Source organism: Polypterus senegalus, chromosome 5 (genome assembly GCF_016835505.1).
Source record: "Polypterus senegalus isolate Bchr_013 chromosome 5, ASM1683550v1, whole genome shotgun sequence".
Classification (NCBI taxonomy): domain Eukaryota; kingdom Metazoa; phylum Chordata; class Cladistia; order Polypteriformes; family Polypteridae; genus Polypterus; species Polypterus senegalus.
In genome coordinates, this window is record NC_053158.1 from 193705010 (window position 1) to 193731769 (window position 26760).

General features: G+C 36.3%; 1 protein-coding gene across 2 annotated transcripts in view; it reads right to left on the reverse strand.

The window, feature by feature from the left end:
• Positions 1 to 26760, reverse strand: part of waca (WW domain containing adaptor with coiled-coil a) — a 138337-nt gene that overhangs the window by 58544 nt on the left and 53033 nt on the right. For both annotated transcript variants that reach the window (XM_039753881.1, XM_039753880.1), the window contains exons 4-5: positions 20000 to 20103; positions 2444 to 2559 (exon numbers count right to left, since the gene is read on the reverse strand). In XM_039753881.1, coding sequence (XP_039609815.1) covers positions 2444 to 2559; positions 20000 to 20103 — 220 coding nt within the window. The remainder of the gene's footprint in view (positions 1 to 2443; positions 2560 to 19999; positions 20104 to 26760) is intronic.

Below are 26760 nucleotides of genomic sequence, written 5' to 3' on the forward strand. Positions count from 1 at the left end.
AAAATAACCATTCAAACATATGGTTTCTACTTCGCGGATTTTCACCTATCGTGGGGGGTTCTGGAACGCAACCCCCGCGATCGAGGAGGGATCACTGTATTCTCATTTTTTCTTGCGTTACAGCCTTAAATGAAAACGCACAAACCAATAATTTTTTCCAGCTTTACTTACTCAATGCAGTCTATAACATCCAAGTGAAAGATATCACAGCTACAGTTAAGAATTTAAAAAAATAAAAAACAATAAATAATGAGAATAATAAAGGATCAAAAAACAATATTTGGAAACTTAATCAGGTAAACACAATTTCCATTGCAGACCATGGTTACTGGCTTCCTTCCACCTGTGTTCAATTATAATCCGTGTGATTAGTGACGCTGTACCTGGAGCACCAATTCCCTTGCTTGGTAGTGCAACTGACAGCAAACAACTGACTATGGGGGGGGGCAAACCACTTTTTAAAAGATCTAAGGGATAGAGTTGTAGAAAGACATAAAGCAGGAGATGGATACAAAAAAACCTTTAAAGGCTTTATCTATCCCAAGGAGCCCAGTAAAGTCCATAATAAAGAAGTGGCAAGTGTTTGGTATTACTAGGACCCTCCCTGGAACCGGCCGTCCCGCCAAACTGGATGGAAGAGCAAGTAGGAAACCAGTAAGCGAGGCTACCAAGAGGCCAATGGCTACTTTGAATGAGTTACAGGATTTATAGCAGACATTGGTCATTGTGTGCATGTGACAATAATTTTACAAGTGCTCCACATTTGTGGCTTGTTCAGGAGGGTCACAAGGAAAAAGCCACTTGTCAAGAAAGGCCACATTAAGGACTCTTTGAACTTTGCCAGAATGCACCTTGAAAATTCTGATGCCAAGTGGAAAAAGGTTTTATAGTCAGATTAGACCAAAATCGATCTATTTGGCCTCAATACCAAAACAGTACACCAATGCAGCTCACCATCCACAACACACCATACCCTACAGTAAGGCATGGAGGATGCAGCATCCTCTTGTGGGGGTGTTTCTTTGCCGCAGGTCCTGGGGCTCTCATTAGGGTAGAAGGAAAAATGGATGGGGCAAAATACTGTCAAATTTTTGAGGAAAACCTGCTACCCTCTGCCAGAAAGTTGAAGATGGGCAGAATGTTCACCTTTCAACACAACAACCACCCGAAGCATACAGAAAAATCAACACAGTGGCTGAAGGAGAAAAAAGTGAATGCCCTCGTGTTGCCCAGACAGAGCCAAGACCTAACTCCCATTGAAAATCTGTGGAAAGATTTGAAGATAGCAGACTACCAATGCTCACCATCCAATTTGACCGAGCTTGAACAGTTTTGTAAAGAAGGGTGGGCAAATATTACTCAATCTAGATGTGCAAAACTGATTGAGAAGTATCCAAACAGACTCAAAGCTGTCATTAAAGCAAAAGGTGGTTCAACAAAATATTGACATGGACGGGCGGAGAGGGGGTATGTGGTGATCCTTTATTAATCTCAGTATGTCATGTTTTTGATTATAATTTTCCTCAACTGTAGCTGTGATATCTTTCACTTGGATGTTATATGTTGCATTGAGTAAGTAAAGCTGAGAAGAAATATTGTGTGTGTGTGTGCTTTCATTTAAGGATGTAAAGCAAAAAAAAAAAAATGGAAATATTTTGAAAGCGGTGATTCTGTACTATACCCACTGTATAAATTATTCATTCAGCCCAGGATGATAATTTACAAATCTCAATAAATAACTAAAATAGCCATTCAAAGATTGAAACAACAATGAAGATGTTAACAGCCAACTTTGATCTTTCCAAAACCTTAGAAGTTACATTTTACTATATGCTCACTAGCTATGGTTTAATGCACCTTTCCGCATATTTTTAAACAGTTGTTCATTAAGTACTGATTAGGACAATTTCAGTTTTTCTGAATTTTTTCCAGGTCATCAGCCTCCATAAGCTTACGCTTTCCCACAGATAAATTTCTTTTTCATAGAAATATATCTAAAGCATAGAACAAACAGCAAGCTTACTTAGACGTCTGAGGTTTTCCAAGGTAATCCATGCTTTTAATTTTAGATCAGCAAATGAAAACAAACTTAAAATGTAACCAAAACACCACCAGTGCCAAATGCATCGTTTAAAAGCTGTCTGTGTAGTCTCATGTTAGTAAAGGAAAAGTAACATTTTAGTAAATGGAAGCATCTTACATTACAATGCAAGTACCACCAATAGATCCTGGTCATTTTTAAACTGCACTAATTCAGAAAAGTTAAAATAAAAAACACTCAACTTTGTTAAAGGTTTAAACCACCAAATGACAATAAGCATACAAAAAGACAGTTAGCACTTTTTTTAATCTTAAACTATAATAAAAACCTTTATACTACAAATTATATGATAAACACAACCATCATAAAACAATGTAAACGAGAAAACAGCACACACACTACCTTTCAAGCCATTCTTTAGGTTTCTCCCATTGTGAAACTTCCGTTCTGCAGTTATAGTAGTATTTCTTCCCAGAAGAGCTGATGTGTTCAGACCAATCATCTGCTGGTTCATAAGGCTAAAATGAAGAAATAAAATTAACATTTAATATTTAAAATGTAGCAGTTATAAAGGTGTTCATTACTGCATTTGGTGTCACATTCTATTTTAAGATTTTACGGTTTCTTTTTTTTTTTTTTTTTTTTTTTTAAATAGATCTGTAGTAGGTTTTCAGATAGCAATAAAACACATTTTATATGGTTTCATATTAGTTGACTCATGGCATTTATCATTTTGGGTAGCCTGAAGATCTCTAAAGTGGGCCAACAGTGTCTTTGTACTTTAAGCACACTTGCGCACAATTGCAAAAGTATTTTTTGTTAAATCAAAACAAGCTCAGGAAATCCAGAGTCAATAACAACTATCACAATTCAAAAAGCAGAGTAGAGCAACTGTGACTAAGCATTAAATTAATGGAATGTACGGTTTACTGGGGGACATCACTGAAAAGTTTAGTTTTATTGAAGTGTCACTAAATAAGAACATGCAACACAAGACTGAAAAATCTTTTCTGCAGTTTATCAATATATAATATTTAATTTGTAGTAACACAAAAAGGAAATTTACCAGCTATTAAAGTTAAGACAGGCTGCATGACAGTGCATACCAGACTAATGTCCAAGTACATCACATTTCCAAATTTGATCATTGCATAATTAAATATTAATGACATTAATCAAATAAAAAAAATCCATTTAATTGTCTAGTTTGATTGAAAATGTTTAAGTCCACAAACTAATACAACTAAACATTCAGTAGCAACATGAAGCACATTTAGCAGCAATTGAAAATTGTATACAAGAAAATGCTTTGGAACTGCTAGAACATACATGCATTGCGCATTAAACAACCAAAAAAGAAAACTGCCATTTCTGCCACTGATGCAATACCCCAAAGTCCATCCATTCATCATCCAACTCGCTATATCCTAACTACAGGGTCACGGGGGGGTCTGCTGGAGCCAATCCCAGCCAACACAGGGTGCAAGGCAAGAAACAAACCCCAGGCAGGGCGCCAGCCCACCGAAGGGTGCACACTCACCCACCCCAGGGATAATTTAGAATCGCCAATATACATCTAACCTGCATGTCTTCAGACTGTGGGAGGAAACCGGAGTGCCCAGAGGAAACCCACGCAGACACGAGAAGAACATGCAAATTCTATGCAGGGAGGACCCGGGAAGCGAACCGAGGTCTCCTAACTGTGAGACATACCCCAAAGTCACTCCGGTTACAGAAGTTCACCCTCATCGAAATGTCTAATTGCATAATCCAGGTGGTCAAACATGTCAATGTCATTTAAAATGACTTACCTGCACACTGATGCTACAGAATCATTTGTGTTTAACAAAGCCAATTTATAATCCCTTAGCGGTGCTGCTGTTCGCACATACTTTAAAGCGTGGTCTATTGTGCATATGAAGTTTAGGAAGCCTAAACAACATTATCTAGTGTCACTGATACAACTTTGGATAAACACATCTTACATAAATCCACTTACACAAACAAAGAGTCCAATTAATGAAAAAGGTTTGCACAATAGCCAGGCATTTGCTGTGGCAAGCTGACTTTGCAATGTATAGCTTCCCTTAATTGCATATAAAGCTATTTTTGCACTTTTATAGTTGTTAGGAAATACCTAGGGGTCTGTGTTGACCGTAGACAATATTCGTTACTGACAATCCAAGCTCCCTCATTCATCAGATTTTCAAAGAATAAACACATCATGGATGATTCCTCAGGGATAGTGAAAGCAAACTGACTTTATTTATTTATTGAATGCAACCTCAAACATCTGTATAAAAATAATCTGAGTACCAGATCATACATGGCAGTTTTAATAATGAGCGTTTGTTTCTATTTTACTGGCAGATGCTCAATTTCAACACACTTTGTATTTTTTCCTATTTTACAAGGTTAAAAATGTCTGAATAGACATAAGCCTCTGTAATTCAGGGTGTTCATAAGAAATGTAATGATTTGCACTGAATGCACATAACAAACAAGAATAGTTGCATCAGATATTTGAAATATTAAAATGTTTACTTCAATTTAAATGTTTAAAACCTAGATATTCTCAACTGTGTTAGATATTTATCATTTTCACCATTTGAAAGAGGTCCATAGAGAGCTCAACTCCTAGTAAAGGATCAAAAATATCATACTTATAATTGCTGACCTTGGAATAGTCCAAAATGATAGTCGACAAGCTTATGCTTGAATCTTGACCTTTTTAGTACACTGAAAGTGATTCTTAGGGGGCTATGATGATCGGTAAAAAAATCAAATACTTAATATTATCATATTCATAGATTAGCAACTTGAAAACGACACTCCACATGCCTCTGTTAAAGTATCCCAAAGTTTTGGGAGAAGAAGTTACTTTGACCCTTCAAATATTCAATTAGGGAGTTTGTGCTGAAGACAGGTTTAGTCTTGATCATAAGGGTGTACTTTTCTTCACAAAATATATATTAAAAAAAGCTTTCTGGGTTCATCAGCCCTCTAGAAAAAAAAAAAAAAGAAAGAGCTGACATCCTGTATAACAAGACCTCAAAATGAATCAAAAAAGTATCATATGTAGGAGCTTTCTTGTATTGGTGAATACAAGAGGAAAAATTAAACTGATGTGATTTCAAATTGTTAAATTAGTAATTATTAATTCAATAAAGGTCAAATGACAATCTGCTATCTTTCTAATCATTATTTATGCTGAAAAAGTTTAGAGGTTCGACGTAGTTCACAAGGACAGAAGCACATCAGGTCCTGAAGTGTAGTATTTTTTTCTTGCGCATTATATTACTGTGAAAATCATCACATTACTGTAGAGTAAGAGGCTTGATGGCTTAACAATGGCACTTTTTATACCTTACAATTTTAACATTATGGAATATACTTTCTAAATTATTATTTCTTCTTTTCCTCACTCTTCCCCTCATTGACCAAAACAGCAATAGAGACAAATGGTGCAAACATTTAAATTGTGGTATAATGTATTATTAAATCTTGTCATTTTCAAAAGACAGTACAGCTTTTAATGTTTTACCATTTTGCAATGAACATAAACCAATTTAAATGAAAGTAACTTAACGATGCAGCAACCTTAGATGATCTTAAAAAATCCTCCAGAAAGACTATTCAAATGTCACTTATTTTCAAGGGACAGTTTAGGTTAAAATGCTTTACTATTTTGTAATGAACATGTAAATTTAGCAACATCAGAGAAGTTAGAAAAAACAGCTCTGTACCTTTCTACAAGATGTTGTTTCTTTTTTGTTTGTTAATTTCATAAACTCTTATACCACAACACTACACCACTAAGCTGCATATCTTTAGCCTGGAATGAAGAATGCTAAAAAGATGACCCCCAGTTGCCAAGTGTGTCCTGATCCTCTGAAACTGAAACCAGCTAAAATGAGCTTGACGTCTTATTAATGTGTGCCTTACTTGCCGAGTCTGCTTTGTTTAATACCCACTGGTTCACTAAGAGTAATAAAACCATTGAGGGTAACCAAAACTAATTTTAAAAGGAGATGTGGGCAAATTCAAAGCAAGCAGTAAAAAAGGACTAAAGCTTAAGAGACTTGTACTTTTCACAGTAGTCTAGAGCAGTTGTTCTCCAGCTCAGTCCCAGTGAACCCAGGTAGCTACATACTTTTAGTGGTTCAGGCAGAACAGTACAAGATGATTAGGATGCAAAATATTTCTTGGACATTTAAGAACTTATTTGCTGTTCATCATAATACCCGTACCAAAGACATCCATTGTGTGTTGCATTAATGACTACTGAACCGTCACAATGAAAGTATCTAAGCAACTTATAGTTGGCTTGTTGACTAACCTGCACTTGTATTTGTACGAGCGTAAATACTGTAGGGGGCGAATAGATAGTGGAAAATTCACTGTTATATTCAAAATCTATAATCACAGAGTGAATTATGACTGGATGTCTCATTAAGTACAGCCCTTTGCTTTTAACAACCACCTGACAAAAGGCAGGTGATGAAGAGGAGGCACAACACATTTAAGACAATTAACTCAAAGTAAAAAGTGTTCCCACTTGGCTGCATCTTATTACCTTTGCGTTTTATGATATACACAGAATTACTACATATTACATATTACTACAATATGTATTGTATACAATAATGTCTTAATTGTCATTTTAACGATGTGCAAGCTGAAATTAGACAGTCCATGCATTCACTGACTCATGTAACCTAACACAATGTTTACCAACCTCTCTGTTATGGCACACTTTGTTAGGAAAAACCACCCAAGGTACAACAATATTCTAACCACCACAAACACATTATGTGTCATATACTTGCACAACTGTCTGAAGAGGTGGGACTGCTGGAGAAGAAGATAAAATACAGCTCCAAGATCAGCATTCAAATATACAACACTTCGCTGGCATCTCTCAGTTGCTTCATCCCTTTTCCCATCTCCTCTCCGCCTCAGAGGCAACTCTCATGATCACTAACCACCAACCCTGTGAGACTCACTGGAAACCACAAACTCAGGCAGGTGGACTCTAGCAGCCTGGAAATGTGTCTGAAGTTCTCCAACTGCTGGGTCTGCCAACACAGATTGAGTAGCTGCTTTTATGTCTGCTTCTCCAGATAGCCCTGTCATCATCAGAAAGTTCCCAACCACCTAAGGTGCTTAACCTTTTCAGCTTTGGATCCAGGAGCACTACATTATTTCCACGGCATAACTAGGTAGCTCGGATGGTGCATGCCACTGTGCAGTGGCACATTGCTTGAAAAACACTGACTTAACAGGATAGACTAATGCATGCGCACAAAGTAAGCATGCACAATCAGTCCACCACTTAAGCTAGTGTAGCAGTCTACAAATAAGTGAGTAAACAGCGCAAGAGGATAAAACAGCCTCACAATTTACATCATTAGATTTAATTGTAATATGTGGATCATGGCTTTGAAAAGACTAATGTTGCTCAAAAGATGGCAATATGCAAACTATGTTGGAAATCGGTTGTTGTTAAAAACAGCTCAACAACTAACTTGTTTCTCATCATCTGTGAACTAACCACTGGACAGAATATGAAAACAAAAAGCATCAGGAGTCAACTGTCCAGAACAGGTCAAAAATCACCCAAAGTACAAAAACAAAGATAAAGTCTGCAAACTTTAGCGGAATCATTCTGCAAAAAGTGCCTTATGAGAAGAGGCACAGGTATCTTATCCAAGCATGGCAAGATATTGAGGTACTAGTGGCAGCAAGCAAAGAACTTGGCCCCTTTCTTTACTTCACAGATGCTCTTTCAGGTGAGAAATTTTTTTTACAGCTTCTCACTTAAAAGATGTCTTGGCCTTATTCAACACTGAAGTCTTAGCAGTGAAGTCTGATGAAACAGACCTAACCAAAATGAACAAACAAACCATTCTGAACACCAAGTACACAGGACAAGCTTGGCATCCAAACTTGACCCACAGTTCAAAATCAGCTACTATAATGACAGATTTGAAGCCATTACAACAGCAGCTACAACAGAATGCAAAGCTATTGCGACAGAGAAAGACAGCCCTACTCCAGGCCCTCAACTGCTTCAGCTAACACTATGGTTGCAGAAGCTGGAACAGGTGATGACACAAGGGAGAGAGCAAAAAAGAAAAAGTCTTTTGGCAGGTATTTAAAAAAAAAAAAAAACAGAATTCAGAGAAGGCACGTCTTGCACACTGCCACTGAAAGAGAGATCAAGAACTACTTGATGATACCTAAGGTGGAGAGTGATGTAAAAACACAAGTAGTACATTTCCCCAATTTGTGTAAACTTGCAAAAAAGTACTTGTGCATCCCTGCTCCAAGCAGCATTCTAAGGGGCTTTCAGCACCGGAGGAAATGTAACACATAATCGTGCTGATCTGAAGCCTGATGCTGTCGACAGACTGGTGTTTGTCACACAACTTGCAGTTTCCTCACTAGAATTTTAAACTGATTTCTGTGACATCTCTGTGCAATATTGGACAGAACTTATTTATAAATGATAGTTTTTTTCCCTGTGCAATATTTGACATACCTTTAGATGTTTACACTATAGTACTGTATGTTAGATTTTTGTTCTTGCTTGTATGATGCACAAATCATCTTAAAGTAGAGCAGCTTATGTTTGGATTATCTAGACTGTAGCGTTCATGCACTGTAGTTCAATTATGATAAGCATTGTATTTGCTATGGATTCATATCATGTTTACATCAAGGATAAGTGTGTTTAAAATGCTCTCATTATAATAGCCATTTGTCTTGGCGTAATTGTTTTGGTAAATGATTTTGTGCCATTTCACTTCAGTTTTAAGTAAATAAATAAAACCCATTTTCCTCAATCGATGTTTCCATTAATCCCATTAGAAAGACCAAGCTAGATCAGTAAGAACTTTAGAACATTAGAACAATTTAGAGAACAGGTCATTCAGACCAACAAAGCGCACCACTCCTATGCACTTAATTCTTCTAAAATAAAACATCCAAGTCTAGTTTGGAAAGTTCCTAAAGCGTTACTGTCAACCACGCTACTTGGTAGCTTACTCCAAATGTCTATGGTTCTCTGTGTAAAGGAAAACTTTATTTATTATAAATAACAAATATTTACATTGTTATATAAATATAACAATATTTTTTTGCGAAATTTACCTTTAAGTTTCCAACTGTGTCCCCATGTTCTTGATGAACTCATTTTAAAACAGTCTTGATTCACTGCATTAATTCCCATTATAATTTAAACACTTTAGTCAGGTCACCTCTTAAACTTCTTTTGCTTAAACTGAAAAGGTTCAGCTCTTTTAATCTTTCCACATAATTCATTCCCTGTAGTACTGGAATCAGCCTAGATGCTCTTCTCTGGACAATTTCTAGCGCTGCTATTTCAATTTTGTAGCCTGGAGACCAAAACTTCACACAGAACTCCAGATGAGGCCTCACTAGTGTGCTATAAAGCTTGAGCATAACCTCCCTGGACTGGTACTTCACACATCGTGCTATATAATGGCCTACTTAATGGTTTCTGAACACTGTCGAGAAGTCGATAGCTTAGAGTTCACTATGACTCCTAAATCCTTCTCATAAGGTGTACTCTCGATTTTCAGACCTCCCATTGTGTATTCAAATTTCACATTTTTAATTCCCATGTGTAATACTTTACATTTACTAACGTTAAATTTCATCTGCCACAAATCTGTCCAAGCCTGTATTGCTATCCAAGTCCTTCTGTAATGATTTAACGGATTCCAAATTATCGGCACACCAGCTTGTATACTTATATTCCTATCTAAATCATTTATATCTATTAAAACTAGCAGCAACCCTAGCACTGACCCCTGTGGAACACCACTTTCATCAGCCAATTCTGACTTTTAGAAACACTGACTTTTAGAAACACATTTTTAAATGATGCAAAATATCATCTAATTATAGTTATCGTCAAAGTCCCAGATAATATTGAGATATAATTTTTTGCCAATATCGCACACACCCCTACTGCACATCATATTCAGATCTGAAATGGCCAAGCTTCAACCTTTTTATTAAATTCTTCTCAAATTGTCACAAGTGTGCATATAAGAAATGAGAAAATTGGTTTAATGATTTAGACTGAATGTTCAGGAATAAAATATTAGGAAATAAAGCAAAGGATGATGGATTTTAAGTGAGGCCAAGAAAACAAATTACCACACTGATACTGATGCATCAATAGAACTCTTTCACTGGTATCTATGATGACTTTCTGCCTGTTTCTTGCTGGGATGATCAACTTCCTGTTGAATGGTGATCAAACACAATGGATCAATTGGGACTATTGTTCAGTTATTCTCTCAAACCTCTTCCCAAACTGATCATATCATATGTTAAGCAATTAGTGGAGTGCAACATGTTATCTAAAAAATATGAAAAGGGAAGCAAATATTTTCATGAAAACTATCTTTTCAACTGCAAAGGTTCTCTTGTTAATGCAACTTTGCTAGCTTGTATCATGTGCCATGCTCATTTATGAATGGAGCAATTTTTATTTCATTTTCTTTTGTTCTTTCTGCATGATTAGTATCAAAAATGTTGAATATGGTAGTAGTGGTAAGATGCGGGTGTCAACAGATCATAGTGTTAATTTTTGCTACTGTGTACAAGTATTGAATATCTGAAAACTGCAGATCTTCTTGAGACCCAGAAGTGATCTATGCAAAACTGCTTATGAATATGCTCATAACAACAACAAACATACATCAAGATCTTCACTTAACGAACTTTTATCATTTGCAGAAAAAAAAGAAAAACAAGGAAAAAAATGTTTTATGATATGAAAAAACTCACCTATTACCTCTAAAAACTCAAGTGTAAGAGCAAAACAAACACCAGACAACAAAAACAGAATAAGATGCCAGTTATTTTTGACAGTGACAGAAGTGTTTGGTAATGATAAAGTAAAAAGGGGACAGTATTACATTTTATAAATTGTGTTTGGCAATCCTAAATACAAACCAAATACAAAAAAGTCATAAAAAAGTACTTGTATTGCAGGACACATTGACATTAACCATTTTGCAGACTGGAACCCACGTCCTGGCTTGGAAAGCCACTAACAGATACACGTAATACGAGCCTCTTTGGGACTCCCTTGGGAATGCAGTCTCTGCTGCTTATCTGACAAGTTAATCAATACCAGAACTTGTAACATAACAGGAATGTCTCTCAATAGCACAAGCTGCCTAAAGAATTTCTGAAATAAGGACCATAAAAGATAAGAGGCAGTGATGGATAGAACTTTGCACTAGTCGTCAACTAAGAGGATGGACTTATGTGCACCCACAAAACTAATGGCAAGACCTCTGTTCCCTCTTTTACAAAAAAACCCTTTTAAAAGTTTACCTGATTGCATTATCTACCAGGCTTTCGACTTAACCTGACCATAACGTCCACACCATAGCAGTGATGCCAGTGCTAACAGCGAGCGGCCATAGCACAGGTTAAAGCAATCCCTTCTACTCAAACAGTAACTGGGGCAAATGACAAATATTTAACTGGTTCAATAGCTGAAATCAAAAGGAAAATTTGAATATTTCCTTGTTAAACTAATTAGTAAACAGTAAATTCTTTTAAAGTGCTTTTGTCTTCATATCTATGAAAGGAACAAATAAGAGTGCTACATTAGTTGCTTGAACAGAATAATCAAATAAAGCAAAAAAAAAACAAACCAGCTACAAAATAAATGAGCACAAATTTAAAAACTGGCTTGTATGTTTGACACTGTTCTCATGTAGATGCAGCAGTAAATACAGTAACTGTCACCTCTGGCAAAGTTGATGTAAACTGGAAACCAGGAATAGCTACTCTGTGTATCTAACCTGTGTGATGCCAGTTCCTTTGTGTAATTTAAGAAGCTATATCATAGAAATGTAATAGTGTGGCAAAAAAAAAAAAAAAAGCACTAGATTCATTTAAATGTGTGACACCAAGTGCCAAGGCGTTGTCCTTTCCCCCGGCCCTAACCCCACAATTAAGCCTACTATCATTTACTTGTAATGACTCATTGTACTGCACATCTTCAACCTGAGCCTGGAACACGGGAGAGTCCCAAGGCTTTGGAAAACATCTTGTATCACCCCTGTCCCAAAGGTATCACGTCCTAGTGAGCTGAATGACTTCCAGCCTGTTGCTCTGACGTCACATCTGATGAAGATCATGGAGCGGCTACTGCTTCACCACCTGAGGCCACAGGTCCTCCACGCCCTCGATCCTCTGCAGTTTGCATACCAGGAGAAGGTGGGAGCGGAGGATGCCATCATCTATATGCTACACCGATCCCTCTCTCACTTGGACAGAAGCAGTGGTGCTGTAAGAATTATGTTTTTGGACTTCTCTAGCGCCTTCAACATCATCCAACCTCTGCTCCTTAGAGACAAGATGACTGAGATGGGAGTAGACGCACACCTGGTGGCATGGATTGCGGACTATCTTACAGACAGCCCTCAATATGTGCGTCTTGGGAACTGCAGGTCTGACATTGTGGTCAGCAATACAGGGGCGCCGAAGGGGACTGTACTTTCTCCGCTCCTGCTCAATCTATTTACATCAGACTTCCAATATGACTCGGAGTCCTGCCACGTGCAAAAGTTCGCTGATGACACTGTTATTGTGGGCTGCATCAGGAGTGGGCAGGAGGAGGAGTACAGGAAGCTAATCAAAGACTTTGTTAAATTGTGCGACTCAAACCACTTACATCTTAACACCAGCAAAACCAAGGAGCTGGTGGTGGATTTTAGGAGGCCCAAGCCTCTCATGGACCCTGTGATCATCAGAGGTGACTGTGCAGAGGGTGCAGACCTTTAAATATCTGGGAGTGCAGCTGGATGACAAATTGGACTGGACTGCCAATACTGATGCTCTATGTAAGAAAGGTCAGAGCCAACTATACTTTCTGAGAAGGTTGGCATCCTTCAACATCTGCAATAAGATGCTGCAGTTGTTCTACCAGAGGGTTGTGGCGAGTGCCCTCTTCTACGAGGTGGTGTGCTGGGGAGGCAGCATAAAGATGAAAGACGCCTCACGCCTGGACAAACTTGTTAAGAAGGCAGGCTCTATTGTAGGAGTAAAGTTGGACAGTTTAACATCTGTGGCAGAGCGACGGGCATTAAGCAAACTCCTGTCAATCATGAAGAATCCACTGCATCCACTGAACAGTGTCATCTCCAGGCAGAGGAGCAGCTTCAGTGACAGACTTTTGTCACTGTCCTGCTCCACTGACAGACTGAGGAGATCGTTCCTCCCCCACACTACGCGACTCTTCAATTCCACCCAGGGGAGGAAATGCTAACATTACTTAAAAAGTTATTGTCTGCTTTTTAATTTTTTTTTTCATTTTTATTACTATTTAATTTTTTTTTTTTTTTTTGTATCAGTATACTGCTGCTGGATTATGTGAATTTTACCCTTGGGATTAACAAAGTATCTATCTACTTGCCTTTCCCCCCGCTTTGACTCCCTTTTGCCCACATTACACTCACAGTAACTCACAGAAAGCATCTTGTGGATGATGCATTTTATAATATACAGTATACAATGATCTTGATAAAAATATAAACAAGGCAGCCGAGTTTGAACATAGCACTAAACTAGGTGGAATATTTACTACAAAGAATAATGAATTCAAATCTAACACTTTTGCTTTCTTATGTGTTTAGGTTTTAAGATTTTAAAGTCTCAAACTTAAGTATCTCTTACGAGAAGGGCCAGTCTTTTTACTAACTACAGCACATCCAGGTACTGAATAAAATTAAATAAGGCGGCTAATAGGATTTTTAGGTTATACAGTCCAATATGCAGAATACAAAATTGAGGGAAGTTGCATTTAAGCTATACAACACACTACTGAAGTCTCAACTGGAGTTTTCTGTGTAGATTTAGATCTCAAAACTTAGTAGTGTCAGAAAAAACTGTAGAGAAGATAAACTAGACTGATTACATGACAGATGGGTATAACCTGTGAGGAAAGACTAGAGGAATTTAACCTTTTTAATTTAACAATTTCAGGACATGTCAAAAATAGTCAATATCAAAGCAATCTAGCATGTATTGTTTTATATGCTAGATGGTAGCAAGGTCTGAAATAAAAGCCAAGCCTGCATGCTTAAGGAATTCATCATAAAATACTGACTGTTGAACTTAATTTGAGAATTATTTAGGACTAGGATTCTTGTCCAGCAAAACGATGATTTTGAGTTATGAGAGTGCGCTAATGAAATGTTCCCAGGGTCCATGGCAAATCTGAGCAGATAAAGATGTTTTTAAAACAGAATGTAAGGTGTGCAGAAGGAAAGCTATGTGGCCAAGGAGAAGATAATGGTGGAACTGACTGATTGCTCATTTAAGAGCACTATGCAGTCAGCACAATCATTGGATTGCCCCGCTTCACAGATCGTTACCTACAATCACAGGATTAGAAACAGTCTGAGTAGATCAGAACAAGGTGAAAAAAGAAAAACAAAGGAAGAAATTTTAAAGTAGGATCAGGCCAGTGCCATGGAGAGGAGGTCAAGTAGTCAAGGAGCAAGAGAAACATAGTTCAAGCAGGTTTAAAGTGTCCCAGCAGGTACTGATGGAAGAGTCTAAGACAGGAGTCAGATTGGTGGGTGTCTCAGCCCTACAGAGCATACTTGTGTGGGTGAGCAGGAGAGTCAAGAGAGTGGAGTACTGAGACAGAGAAGAAAGACTTGTTTATTTGTATCTTTAGACACTGCACTGTTTTATGAACAATTTATTGAATGTACTGCACCTTTTGGTCACTATGAACTTTAAAACATTAAAAGCTATAGTTTTCTTCTCATTCACCCTAGTCTATGTTCTTTTATGACCAACAATGTCCTGGAAAAAAGACAAAGCTGATGGCTGTAGGCACTCAGAATATTACATTCCCAAGTGTAAGTGACATCAATCACCACCATAAAAAAAACGTAAGTGTTGTTTAGGAAAACCATCCAGGTACTGAATGCGGAGATGCCTCTTGGTTACTAGTGTAAGACAAAAGGGGACACTGCCCATTCTGCTAGATTTTGGTGGCATACAAGACCTGCTAAGACACACGATTTAACAGGGATGAAGACATCCAGCTGTTCCATACCTCAAATTGCATTCCAGAAAAGGGCAGAACTGCAGTTCATACTAATTTCAGCCCTCTACTTTATCTGGTAACAAAAGTGTAAATCACAGTTAAAGTGACAACCCTGAAGACTCAAAGACCACAAGGCATGGAAAATAGATACCCCATGTCCAAACAATGAGCTAGAATTCTACAAGCAAGAACTGTGATGGACAAAATAACATGCCAACAAGTAGTCACTGATATCCTAACTGGTAGTGACTTCAATCACTAGAGATGCCTTTCATCTATCCTTCATACATCTTCCATTCAAAGCCTAACTACATTCATCTCTCCTAGAGGAAAATCTGTCAGCACTCTTCAAAATTACCTCTTGCACTTTCTGAAACGTAAAAACTAATGAACCCCTCTCTCTTTAGGAGCTAAAAGTGGACAATCTGTTCTCTTTGTGACCCTGAAAGCAGAGATCCACTCTGGTAAGCCAAGCTCTGAGGAAGTAATGCAGCCCAGTCTGAGAAGTGCACATTTCAGCATCGAAGACCTTGTGCCAGCAACAGTAATGATTTTCCCAATGAAGTTGCAAAGGTACTAATTGAGAAAAGCACACCATACCACAAACAAACAACCACACTGCAAAAAAGAATAAGTGAACTCTAATGGAAGAAGAATCCCCCACTTGAAGCAACAACAACAACAAACTCCACACAGCATCAGATATCATACTTTAAGACCTGGTATGATAAAACGGTTTATCTGTGCCAAGACAAATCAGAACCTGAAATAGCCAGTAAATAGCCAGATTCTATATTGCATATCCACACTCATGCAGACAAATTTAGGCCACCAATCAGAAATATCCTACAGATTTTACATGCAACATGAGAACATTAGAACAATCTAAATGTAAACAGGCCATTTAGCCCAACAAAGCTCACCAGTACTATCCACAATTCTATTAAAAAAAAAAAAAAACGTCTTACAAAGTCTTACTGTCAGTCATGCTACTTGGTAGTTTATTCCAATAGTCTATGGTTCTCTGTGTAAAGAAAAACTTCCTGTTTGTATGAAATTTACCCTTAATAAATTTGTGTCTCTGTGCTCTTGATAAACTCATTTTAAAAGAGTTTCAATCCACTGTACTAATTCCCTTCATAACTTTAAACATTTCAATTATGTCACCTCTTAATCTTCTTTTGCTTAAAAGGGCACAACCTTGACAGAGAAAATTCAGCATATGACACATTTTTTTCACTCACAGCGTCAGATTCCTAGGGCGGTAGTTTGTATCGTGAATGTGATTAAGAGAATAATAGTGAAAAGAAAAAAACAGTAACTTTTACAAAACGGCAAATAAAGGAGGTAGTCGGGAACGAACCGTGGACTCTTGATCACAATTCTGCAAATCTAACTGCTATGCCACGGAAGCTGTTGTCTTATCCTTGAACCTTTTGTGAAAGTGCTTATTTGATCTCTGGACTTCAGGCTTCACGCATTATATAGTTTATGCCAACATTTTGTCATTTACTACTAAAATATGAAAAACGTTTGTTTTAACAATGTGTTTACACAGATTATTGTAGAAAGCACTTCAGCACTTCACTCCCAGATAATCGAGGCATGAGCTGGGAGAACTTTGTTTGTGCATGTCCAGCGGCGAGGGGGGGTACGGGGTTTGGGGCTGATTGGGAGGGATAGAATAGATTGCTGCTTGTCTATCAGCTCATCTACAGGACAAAAGACGCTGACGGAGAGGTGTGACGGGATTTAAGGTGGGCCGGATCTACGAGTTTTTTTTGTAGGCTCTGGTAATTCTAGTGTTAAATGCATGTCTGCTGCCAGCAGTATAAGAATATGAACACATTTAATGGCTTTATTCATTTAAAGGAGCAGGTACACATCCCTAAAATGTGGCTATGCTTGTTTTTGAATGCTTCAGAGATGGCCGTTATCAAATATGTTATAATAGTATACTGTAATGATCTTAGGTGTGTGCATAAAAACACAAGTGCTTGTAATGCTTCTTTAATACTGGAGCAAACCACACACCTTCAACAATGTAGCAGCTAAAAAAGTTTTCTCAACATCAAGTACTTTCACAGCCCACTTGAAAACTTGCTAAGTGCCATAGAGATTCCAGAATAAGAAGTTAATAAAACTACAAATAGTATGTGGTAAAACACAGTAAAGTGGCAAGTGGTTAAGTTTTTTTTTTTAATGCCATATCTATTGTGAATAAACATTCTGTATACATGTTAGCTTAAAAAGTAGGTATTTACTATTTTATTGTTACTGAAACAATAAGCCTTAAAATTTTGTAAATACAAAAATGAACAGGTAAACCATGCGATCTGCAGTTTAATATTAAAAATACAAACTTAATAGTTTAATATAGACCATATGTCTTCAACATGCCTGGTTATGCAAGAGCAAGAGTTTTTAAAAAAGATTTTTTAATTTTAAAAATACATTGTTGAATGTGTTATCAGATCTTAAAACTGCTGGCAAATTTATCTTTAATCCTGATTAAATTATGAAAATCTGCATCAATTAGACATTACAAAAATACCTACTGTCAAGATCCTTGGTGGTTTTCTTTACGCACAAGTCAATTTTCTTTTTTGACTTTAGTAAATTGGGAGATATGCAATATGTTTAATGATTAAGATGCTTACTCAGAGTACAATGAAAATTATAATCTAAAACTGTTTTAAAGAATCACAAATTCCAGAAATGAACCAGATAAATACTCAATGAAATCTTAGATGCTGCTAAATCTAAATACAGTATAAAAGCTAACGTAATACAGGTAACATTCATGGATCTAAAAACAAGCCACCAAAAACACTATACCTAGTATCAACCAACTCAGGTCAAATTACATGTTCTCCATTAAGACTGTGTTAATTTCAAATAACTATAGATGTACAACACGAATGCATATGGGAGTGTACTCTTTAATGTGCTGGGCATCTCTTCCTGGGTTGATTCCTGCTCTGCCTCTGATGTCTGGATGCCCAATTCTCTCCACCACTCTTTTCTGTCCAAATTAAAGCAAACAACAGAAAAAAGTGTCCTTATTTTACAAAATCAAGCTGGATTTGTTAAAGGCAGGCAACTATTATCAAATCTTCGACCAAATAAATACATTTAAACTTATAAAGCAGCTATTCCTAAACACAGAATAAAATCTTTAAACAGTCAAATAGGGTTTCTTATTCACTACATTACACACAGTTAGGTCTGAGTCCAAAACATTTTCATTGAATAAACCAACCCAAAGCTTTCAGTTCATGTGAACAATATAAAGCTCATTTTAAGTATAGCATAATGGCAGACAAGGATGTGTTTATTAGATTTTATAGCCAAACCTCTCATTTTTAAAGCAGAAGATATGGTGCAGATCCTTATTCAGTTAGTACATACACTACTAAATTCAAGGAACAAGTTGTATACAGTTCATATAAAAATACATACTTGGCCTTAATTTATTGTATTCGTTCTTCGCATTATACCACTGTCACAAGTCTACAGACAAGCAAGGAAGAATCTCATTGTATTTGTATATAACAATAAACCTCAACTTGAATCTAACTTGAAATGCACTGGAATTCTATAAAGAAATTCTACAAGATCCAAGAGCTGTACATTAATTTTGAATAAAAGGATATTCCTTTGAACAGCCTTCTACATCAGCTTATATTTTATTGGCATACCTATGAATCTTAATTACACAATAATTTAAAGACCTTTTCAAATTTAACTTTGGCAAACTCATATCAAGTGTTAAACAAGTCCTTATTAACCAGTCATGCCATCACCCCACAAATCGTTGGGGGATTTAAATTAATTCCTTCCCTCATTTATTTTGTACATTCAATATATTAACATATCCTTTTTCAAAAAACTAGATACACTAACTTGATTTCACTTTGAATATGTTTTCAATGCAGGAGACACCTGAATAACTCCTTGTCTGCTACATGAAAAAATGAGGCCCTGCTTTCCATTTTTCCAAATGACCCTCTGTTAATTAAAACCTTTTGGCCATAATAAAGGTAGTATCAAACTATACTAATGTTCCCAAAACAGTGCACATCTAGTTAATGTGAGAAATCAATGAAAACAGGACCTGAGATTTGTTGGCAATCGATGGAAATCTGCACTAGATAAAATACACTTATACTATATTTGTGAAAACTACTGTTGATCTCAATTTAGAATTATACATCACAAATATCCCTCTCAAAATAAATAACCCAACAAGCATCTGGAACCCTATACTTGTGAGCTATGTCGGAAGGTACCTTCCTAAATGGGTTACTTTTCACAAAAGTAGCCCTGCTTAGGGCCCACTGAAATTAAAAATCTGCTTAATTATCAGAATGTCTCAAGTTCTCAATAATTCATATCCATCTAACAGCCATGTTAGTAACAGCCAATGGGATATTACAGGTTAACAACAAAATCAACTATGAAAATTTATAACACTGAGCAATCACATCGTACCTTCAACTGGAACCCAATGAATATAAAACAATGACTAAGGACTTTATTTTGCTTATTAACCGAAAGAAAAAACTCAACAAGAAACAGTTTAATAATTCACCAGAATCAAAGCTACCTGTTAATGGGCCAAAAATGTGCACCAGCAAAGACAATTAAAAGAAATCCATACCTTTAAAATGAAGGTTATCTACTTTAGATTTAAAATGAACCGGGTTTCTTTTTTTTTTTGTGTAAATTCCTGAGGGGAAAATGTTGTTTTCACAACATACAAACATAGAGTCATGACAGCCTTAGAAAATACAGAAATTTGCCATATATATTAAATGAAATTTCAATGTACTTACTGCTTCTGTTTTGCTTGAATTACTGCCTGGATTAGAAGAATGTGAATTTGAACTATGAAGAGTACTGTGATTGTGTGAATTTTCTTGTGGAGAATAACTGGTCCCTGAAAAAAATAAAAATAAAATCAGAATAAAGCACACTTAATATATAAGCAGGAAGAAATTATATCTAAACAGAATACAACTTTTCACAATGCATGTGTTAAGGGATTTTCAGTAAAATGCAATTTTTAACAAATACATAAGGTCAATGTGATTAACTGCAGCAGTATTTCTAAAATGAAAAAGAGGATAGTAAACTTGATTCCTCCCATACCCCTTAGAGTAAGGCAAGAACCAAGCATGGACACACAGGACTGGTCTGGAATCAACTAATACAGGTCTTTCAGTGGTGGGAATAAACCTTGACTACTCACAGAAAACCTCATTACTGACATAAAGAATACTTGAAAACTCAACACAAACAGCATTTGGGCACTAAAAAAAATTATTAATGGAAATAAACAAAAATGTATGCTTTATTAGTTATTTTACAAAAAAAAATCAAACATATTGTTGCAATGATGGTGAAGCAGTTATTACTAGTACTTTAAAACAAAAAAAAACTAGAATTAACCACGAATATATATAAAATATGTGCTTAAAATATAATATAGTACCTAATAGAGAGAGAAAAGGCATTATTGACAGAAATAAAACTCCCCACTAACTGGCAACTGATCCTTCAGGACCTTATTCTTATTCTATGTTGTTAATTAGTGTTGTCTTATTTTAATTCTTACTCTTTTTTTTCTCTTTTTATTCATCATGTAAAGCATTTTGAGCCACATTATTTGTATGAAAATGTGCTATATAAATAAATATTATTGTTAATGTTCAATAGTGTCCTAACAACAAACCCCCACCCTTGCAACTATACTCTCTGCTATGCATGCTTAAATACACTGAGAACTAAGAGACACAGCTAAATAGTGACATGGTTAGTGAGCTGCTTATCTTGGGAGTGACATTTCTGCATAGCTACAAATGCTAGCAGTTACATTCAGGAACACATTCACATGAATGAACAAAATGACTGAAAAAGGTGTCGAAGTCTACACCATGAAGCATAACTCCTCACTGTTAGTGATAACTGCTACATATTCATCCACACCATATATATATATATATATATGTGTGTGTGTGTGTCAATGTGTGTATGTACCAGCATCACTTCCAAACGGCTGGAGCAATTTTTATAAAACTTGGTACACGTTTCCCAATGCTCCACTAAAAATACTGTAGGGTGAAATCAACCCTAACCCATCCCCTTTTGGGTAGGGCTGGGGGTGATCTTGTGCTCATTTATGCATGTTATCATCCAGTTGACGCTCCGAACGACCACCAGAGGGCAAAATGGAGGTGACTGCCAGCATTCTTTATGTTTGAGCACCACCACCACACCCCTGTTGTAGTGCTGGGCGGTATACCGGTTCATACTGAAAATCATTTCTTTAGGTTTGTTATTATATGGATTTTTCTTATACTGCAACACCGGTGTAAATAGCCTAAATGACGTTCAGAATGTGGTGCAGCAGGAAACTGTTTAAGGGGGACCTTTTCCACTGCTAGACCGCTAAACACATGCCACAGAGGTGTCGCGCAGGGGCTCTTTTTCACTGCTACACTGCTAAACAAGCATACAACGGAGTACAGTACATACAGTAGTGTTGGTATTGCGTGGTGAAAATGGACATAGAACAATCTGAATCTGAAGTTGTAGCAGACAATATAAAGTTGAACTTAAAGAGAAAAGGGAACTTTTGCTAGAAAAAGGAGTCACGTCTGTTGTCTGGAGATACTTTGGATTTAAAATGTTGGATGTGGAACATTATGTTCAAATGTGTGAATACTGTTTCTATACTACTGGATAATACTGCAAGCCAAGTTATATTTTTTTCAATACTGTGTAATGTACCCGAGTACTGTGTAATAGTGTGATAACATGTTGACTTTAATCTCGACGCTTATTACAAGAATAATGTCAACATTTCTACTTTATTCTCGTCGTTTATCAAGATTAAAGTCGACATGTTGACATTATTCTCGTAATTTGTTATTAAAGTAGAACATCGTAAACTAAACTTAATCTTAAAATGAATATTTAATTTACTAGATTTTATCAAACCCCTCATAAGTTATGTAGCACATTAAATGCTTTGTGTTGTGATCCCGGAGCCGTGTTAAATCGCTACTGCTTCTTAAAACTGACTTCCTCTTGCACTAAGAGGAGGCACAGACAGCACACAGTATACATTAATTTCATGATATTCCTGCTCCCTGAACATTTAGAATGCAAAGATAAATATTTGATACAATTTTCATGATGAAATGCATTAAAGCATGTATTAATCATGTTGTGGACACGGCAGCGTCAAGGTTGCACTCCTGCCTCACAGCAATGGGGTCCCAGGTGTTCCCTGCTTTGAATTTGCATGTTTTTCTGGTGGGTTTACTAGGCGTGCTTCAGTTTCCTTTTAAAGCCATGTAGGATGGTGGGTTTTATGCTATATTAACCCTGCTAGTGTATGTATTGCTCGTATTCACCCTGCAATGTGCTGGCGCCACGTTCAGGATTTCCTCCTGCCTTGCACACAATGCTTGCTGGGATGACATGTATAACGAAGATTTTATTTTAAAGTTCTGAACACTCCCTGGTCTAAGTTTATAACTAGTTTTAATTTCACAAGGACATTTATCGTGTGCCGATTGGTTATGTGGAGAAAGAAAAAGGAAGGATAGGAACTGGGGGTTTAATATGTCAGAAAGAGACAGCACGTATGCAATAAAGAAAGTCCGCTCAGAAGAACATCCATTGAATTCTGTGTTCGTGTCTTCGACCACCAGATCACAAACCCAACATTTACAGAATATTTAAGTTAAACGTGTGCGATATCCATTCATACATCTAATTTTTTGGAACCTCGTCACACCAGCCATAAAGTTCCCTACACTGAACGTACACCTGGGGATCCTTACTGCGAGGGAGCAGCACTACCATGCATGTTGAATACCTGCTTTAATGCATTTCATCATGAAAATGATATCAAGTATTTATCTTAGGATTCTAAATTTTCTGAGAGCAGGAATATTATGAAGTGAATGTATTCTGTGCGGCAATACCTGCCTGCACCTCCTTTTAGTGCGGAGGAAGTCAGTTTAAGAAGCACGTAGCGATTAACAACTGGGTCAGGGAACACTTAACACAAAACATTTAATGTGCTACATTAACTTATGACAAGGTTTGAGAAAATATCTAGTAAGTTAAACATTGATTTTAGGATGACGTTTAGTTTACGACATTCTACTTTAATGACAAAATAAACAGAATAAAGTGGAAATATCGACTTTAATCTCAACAAACGTTGAGAATAAACTGGAAATGTTGAGAATAAAGTCAACATGTCGACTTTATTCTGGACACAGTTTTTTTTTTCTTCACTGAGGCCCTAATATGCTTCAATAGGGATATACCACAAACAGCATTATAAATGAAACTTGCAGTTTTATTATTTATGTATATAGCTTAGCTGGAATCAAGGTCCATATTAATGCAATTTGCCTTAATGATGGTTCAGTTGGTAAAGATGTCTCACCAAGTTGCACTTGTTTTATTTTATTTTTATTTGGTGAATACTGTGTAATGCACCTGGGCTTGAAGTAATAGTATGATTACTGGAGGTTGCACTATAATTTATTTTATTGTTATAATTTATTAGTTTAAATATTATGCAGTTTAAATGATGGTAAAGTTGTTTAAAATGTCACTTTTAACGTGTCAGTGGACAGAGATCGTTAACATTAACAGAAAGTGTAGTTGGTTTACAAAAAATATTCACTATTTATGCCTTTTCTAAGACATGTTCAGCGCAACACAGCTTTTGACAAGCACCTCTGAAAGTCCAAAGGCCTCTTTGGATGGTTGAAAATATGTTGTCAAAATTTTAGCTTAAGTTGTTTGCAAAAAGTGTTCAAAATAAGGTTCTATATTTTGACTGCATCTGTCATGCAATGTGATTCCTTCTCTTCATTTAGTGCCATCCCCTTGAAAACTATCACTTTCTGGGGCCATGCAAACCTGTATTAATACTTGTGTGCACATTAAAATTTATTTTGTACAATGTTCATGACAGTGGAATAGGTTATTCTTAGCCAGTCTTCTGCAGTAATTGCAGTGGAAAATGTGGTTAACATCCACTCGCGCATGGGGAAAAAAAATACTGTCAAATATCGTGAAACCGGTATAATTTTGAAAAAAACAGTGATACAGAATTTTGGTCATACCGCCGAGCACTAATATATACTTCAAAATCTGATTGATCCCATTCATGCTACACCTGCAGCACTGAGTGCAAGCCCAGAAAAAATACTAGACAAGGGCATCAGTCCATCCCAGGCGGTGCACACATAGGCTCACTCACAATATGGTCAATTTGGAGCCAATTAACCTAACCTAAACATTTCTTGACTTCACAGAAAGAAAACCAAATTGGCCGAGGGGAAGCTACAGGAAAACGGAACATCAAGGATGCTCAAAGGCAATCACTAAATTTATAATCAAACAAAATTAGATCAACAAATCTGCAGCACTAACCAATTGTGATAGCATAGGTCATATTAAATTATTGTTCTGTGAAATAATCTGTGGCTGCTGTGTTTTTTTTGTTTTAACCTACTATACACCGTTTCTGTACCTACAAGCTGAATTTATGCATCATAGACATTTGTGATATTAGGAAGTCGTTGTGAAACTTTAAAAATGATCAAAATGAAAAAGTCATTGTGCAATTTTAAAAATGATCAAAATGAAAAAAATTGCCTAGGAATTCATGGAATTGAATATTTAATATTTAACTTAAACAGGCAAGAAATACTCAATACAGAGAGGGTGGAAAGTGCATAAAGAGGCAAATAGCTGTTAATCTTCATAATAAATCAAAGTACAGTAATACCTACATCAGCACATAAAAATAAAAATATCGTTTAGCACTTAAAATCAATTAAATATTGGCTAATTCACCGTCAAGAGGACACAAAAGCATTTTGTCTCAAACCAAAACAAAGATGGTGATTAGTGAACTGCAATATTGCTGAGGTAATATCTAGAAGGGCTAACATAATAAACTTCTGACTGACAATAAGAAGCAAATTCAATGGTCTGCATTATGAACAATGCAATTTTGATTTTTACTGGAGGCCTGAAGTTGCCGTCAGAAAAGGAGTAGGACAAAGGAGAAAAAAACAATACTAGCTACCACAGAAAAATATTAAATGTTAACTCTGACAGTTTATAATTTCAGTAAAGAAAAACAAGGATTTTGCATTGGCTGCTATCAACAATGAATGCATCAAGTACCTAAACCTCTTGGAAATGTAAGAGATGATTTGGTACAGTACTTACAAAGTGGTGTAAACCAGCTCAAAAGGCAGCCATTGCAAAAACACCTGCCAAGAGGCAAAAGCAAGCAACAGAGTGTGGTATTCTTTCATTTTTGTACTTCGCATTGTCCAAGTTTTAAATAAAACCGACAAAACTTTAAAGAGGGATATGTTGATGTACAGACAGACAAGGGATGAACTACTTTACATATAAGCAATAATTTCTTCCAAAAATAAGAGTCTATAATGAAATTCTACAGTGAATGAGTAAGACTATAATAAATTACTAAAAAACATTTCATACAAATTTAATGCATTTATAAGCAAAAGCTGAAAGAAACCGAAAAAGCAGAATAAATCAGAAAATTGGTAAAGATGTGAAACATCTCCAAAGCAGTGTTCAGAATTTAAGAGAATGGTCGAGGAGGGAAAAAAAAAAAACAGCAAGGATTAAGTAAAACAAAAAATCGGAAACAACAAATATACTTGCATTTTTGTTGTTGGACATTAAGATACAATTGTTACAATAGTTACAAAAACATACATTCAGGTTATCTTATAAAAAAGATGATTCAAGAAAGGAACAAATACAGCATTGACTTCAGTTTTCAAAACCGCCACTGATAATACTGTATAACATTTTCAAGGGCTTCTACAAAGCAAAGACAATTAGTAAGAGTACAAGATGCTTTTCATCAAATTCTGACAGGGTTTCATTGTGTTGTGTGTATAGACACTAGTAAAGAACTGATTTCTCCAAAGAAGAGAGAGGCTAAGGGTATATGAATAGTTCTCAGAGCTGTATTGAGTATCAGTTCAGAGTTATTGTGCATTTTAACTGGTTTAAACACACAATCAATATTAAAACTCAAGTCAGCAACATCTACACAGATGGAAAGACAGCAAAGAATATAGATGAACCAAGCAGTGAAGTACATAAATTCCAAGTTCTATTCTAAAATTAAGATGTAAAAAGATATACTGGAATTCTAGAGCCAAGTAAATCTTAAATGGTAAAAAGGTGCTACTCTACTTGTTGATCATCAAAACAAATAAGACACAGCGACTATAAAGTGAACTGGAGGCATTACAGATTAAGAAAGGTAATACTTAGACGGTATAATCTACTACAGACACCATATTTAAGTGTATGATATATTTAAGCATGCATGCCTTTCTCAGATTTTCTCATTTATAAACACCGTCTTCTGGTGGGTTCTTCCAGTTATTTTCTAAACATTTCTGCTTCATTATCAGGGGTCAACTGAAGATGGATCCACCCCTGTACCTTCAGGATGTATTTCAAAATGGGATTTAAGTGTGTCTGGATAATAGAAATAAAC